This window comes from Macadamia integrifolia, chromosome 3 (genome assembly GCF_013358625.1).
Source record: "Macadamia integrifolia cultivar HAES 741 chromosome 3, SCU_Mint_v3, whole genome shotgun sequence".
In the NCBI taxonomy this organism is placed as follows: Eukaryota; Viridiplantae; Streptophyta; class Magnoliopsida; order Proteales; family Proteaceae; genus Macadamia; species Macadamia integrifolia.
Window position 1 is genome coordinate 30,668,349 of NC_056559.1, and position 3,659 is coordinate 30,672,007.

General features: G+C 37.3%; 1 protein-coding gene across 2 annotated transcripts in view; it reads left to right on the forward strand.

Annotated features, from left to right (window-relative positions):
- Nucleotides 1-283: 283 nt before the first annotated feature.
- The window catches only part of LOC122072845 (cytochrome c oxidase subunit 6b-1-like), a 7,545-nt gene continuing 4,169 nt past the window's right edge, over nt 284-3,659 (forward strand). The window contains exon 1 of one of the 2 annotated variants that reach the window (XM_042637274.1): nt 284-547. In XM_042637274.1, the coding sequence (XP_042493208.1) occupies nt 506-547 (42 nt within the window). In that variant the 5' untranslated portion in view covers nt 284-505. The remainder of the gene's footprint in view (nt 548-3,659) is intronic. The other variant, XM_042637273.1, reaches the window with a different exon arrangement.

The window sequence follows — 3,659 nt, forward strand, 5'->3', positions numbered from 1 at the left end:
TAATGTTATGTACAAAAAAAAAAAAAAATTGTATATAAAAACTGATTTTCTTAGAAAACATTTTCCTCATAATCAAATGGAACCCTAGAGAAACTTTTGCCTAAGCTTATTAGATGCCTTATCAAGAAGCTTCATTTTTTTTTTTTTTAATTTTTTTTTTTTTTTTAAAGGTGAAGAGGAAGCTTCATTCATGACCAATCTTCCATTTAGGTGCACCCAAAGGGGTGATCCCCATTGTGTTGCAGCCTTGCAGGGGATATAAGAGGCTCTTGGTTCCAAGTGCAACCAAATGTACGTGAGTCTGTTTGGTTAGTGGAGAAACGGTCTTTGAAAGTGGAATCCTATTGGTTCCATTTTTCCCGGATGGCAAAAGGCCCCTAGAAATTCTATTCCCAGGGCTTCTCGCTCTTTCGCTTTTCTATTCTGGAACAATCGCCAACATCATTTTAGATAGTTTCCGAGAAGATAGCAGAGCCAAGCGAGGAGTTCAGAGCCATCGAGATCCATGGCGGAAGTAGAGAACCAGAAAGCCCCAAGCCTAGCTGCGGTACCCTTTTTTCACCGTTCTCATAAAGTCATACGCTTCCCTTCTGTCCTCTTTGATCGGATCTTACTTGCTGCTAGCCTGCGATTATTTGGAATTACAAAATCTTCGGTGTTCTATTTGTATCGATAGTTCTGGATTTGAATTAGTATTTTGTAGTGCTAGATCTGTTGTTTCTGATTCTTTGAGCGTGATAATAGGATATATAGTCGATTGAGGGTGTGTTCTCCTCATGTTCGTTCATTATATTCGATTTACGTGGAAATTGGGAGAATTTTAGTGGGGATGATATGTGATGTTCAGAATTAATTCTCAAGTTTTTTCCCCCTCATGAATTTTGTTGAAAAATTCTGACAGCTTAATGACATTTGACTTCAGTTCTGAAAGAATAAATGTTCATGGTAACTTCTGGTTCATCTAGTTACGGCCTTTGCGGGAGTATAGAAATAGAGTTTCATGAGAATTAGATGCGTGGTACGTGGGTGAATTCCTAATAAAATGACAGGACTCAAGATTTTTGCCTACTGAGGACATTCTATATTTTCTTGCCAGTTCTTTTTAATCAAGTGAAACATTGAGGTTATAAAATAATCTATTTTTCTGTCTATAAGTTAACGTGATCTATATATTGAAATTTGGTGGCAGAGGGGCAGGCCTAAAAATTAGACTGACTATTGGAAAAGTAGTGAGGAAAGACATGCATAATTTAGGTCTTGTCCCAAATATGACCTCAAATAGATCCGATTGGATGACAAAGATTCATTTAGCCGACCCTATTTAGGTGGGATTTTGCTGATTTGTTGTTCTGTTCCTTCCCTTTTACTATTATTATTCTTATTTTGTCTTTTTACTATTATTATTCTTATTTTGTCTTTGAACGGATCCACGTAGCCAACCCCATTTAGTTGAGATAAGGCTGAGTTTTTGTTGATTCCATACTAATACAAATTTGACAATTTATTTTGGAAACTCTCATGAGCTGAGTTGCTGGAAGGGGGAAATTTATGTTCTGGCTGAATGGGTTTATGGCTGTCATGGATCCACTCTGGCAAGAGTGATAGCCTAGTTGTTTTTGCAGTATAATTATCCGTGAGATTTCCTTTTGTCACCTTTTTTTGTATCTTCCATCTCTTCTATAGGAGCTTGTATTCCTTGTAGGCATTTAGATAATGCACTAATAACGATAAAATGCACATGACAATGATAAGGGATACTCAAGTTCGCATGGTGTTTTCAACTCCTAAAATCCCCGAGCAGATCTGTTTCAATGCAAGGTTGCTTGGTGAAACCCCTTGGTTGTTGGTTAATGGCCTCCTATCCCAAGCAAGTGCCACTTGTTTCGGTGACACCTGTTACCTCACTAGAAGTTGATTCCAGAGTTGGTGTTCCAATTGGTAGTAATGACATTTATTTCTTCTTTCAGTGCTAACGCTAAAATCTAGTTAAGTTCTTGTTCTGCATATTTTCAACATTTGTCGTGGTTTTTCTTCCTCCATATGGAAGCAGTTTTTTTTCTCGCCATACTAAGGAAGGAGGTTTGATGTTCCAGCTGTGGTATTAATTCAGATCGATCAGAGGACCCTGCTGCTGGTGGGTTTTCTTTTTATGACTGAAGGAAAGAGACAGCTAACAATAGAGCCACAAGGATAGGGAAGAAAGGGAATCACGAGGATGAGAGAGAGGCAACAACTTCAATATTAACTAAGTCAAACTAATTTTCCTTCCAATATTCCATAAATTCGTGTAGGATTTCAACCTTATTTATAAAAACCAAATAAACTGACTATAGAACTCCTAAACCAAACAAACAACTATCCCTTCAATCACCTAAACAGAAACTAACTGAAGTTAATCAAATACTTGCTATAGAAGACTCCAAACAATATAAACCACCGACTAACAGTAAGACATTAAAATACTTAACTAAAAGGATTCTTTCTTGACTAAATTAACTTACTTTACAACATATAAGACTCATACAATCTTATCAATATACTTAATCCCATGTACTTAAGACCCTAAATATGGGCTTATAAAAGATCCGTTATATTATAAACCCAAAAATAAGAAGCACAAGGTCCATAGAACCAATTATGGGCCAAAATAAAGTCTCCCATGGCTCGATTGGCCTTATGGAACAATCTTTCCTGGATCAATTACCTCTCAGTTTATAAATACTCGAGTTTTGTAGAAGGGTAGGAATATGATCTCTTTAACGGATGTTTGTAGCTCCTTATCTGCAACACGAACAACAACAAATCATCCTTATCCCAACTAAATGGGGTTGGAATACATGGATCCTTGCGCTCCAATAAGCTTTGTTCGACGTCATACTTGATACAAGGCGTACGCTATGCATGTCTTTCCTCACCACTTCTCCTAAGTTCATATGAGGTTTTCTCCTAGCTTTTTTAGATCCTCTCCTTCGTACCAAAGCATCCAAAGGCCTCCGTTGAATATGGCCATTCCACTTCAAATGAATTTCTCATAGCTTATCATATATTGGAGCTACTCCCAAACGGGCTCTAATGTTATGATTCCTTACTTTATCCTTCCTAGTTTTACCACTCATCTTTCTCAACATCCACATCTCTACCACATATCCATCTCGTGATCCTCATCTTGATTCTCGACATCTCCACTACATTGAATTTATCTACATGATGTTTCTTAACTGTCCGATATTCTGCACCATACATCATAGCCGGTTGTATCACTGTCGTATAAAATTTTCTATCGTTGATCACATAACACTCCAGACGCACCGCCCCAGTGCATCCGTACTTTTCAACTCTTTGTGAAACAAAATCCTTTATGTCACCTTCTTTATTTATGATTGAGTCCGAATACGTTAAATAATCACTTTGTGAAATCACCCTCTCATCAATTTTCACCATTTCATTATCCATGTGTAACTATGTTATATTTTTGGGTGATAATCTCATCTACTGATTGCAACGGTTAAGTTACACTATTATAACATGTTGGTATTAGGTATAAAACCTGGAAACAGTATCTCCTACAAAGCAGGAGGTAAGGCTGCGTACTTTTGCCTCTCCCAGACCTTGCAGTAGCAAGAGCCTCATGCACTAGGTTGCTCCTTTTTTTTTTTTTT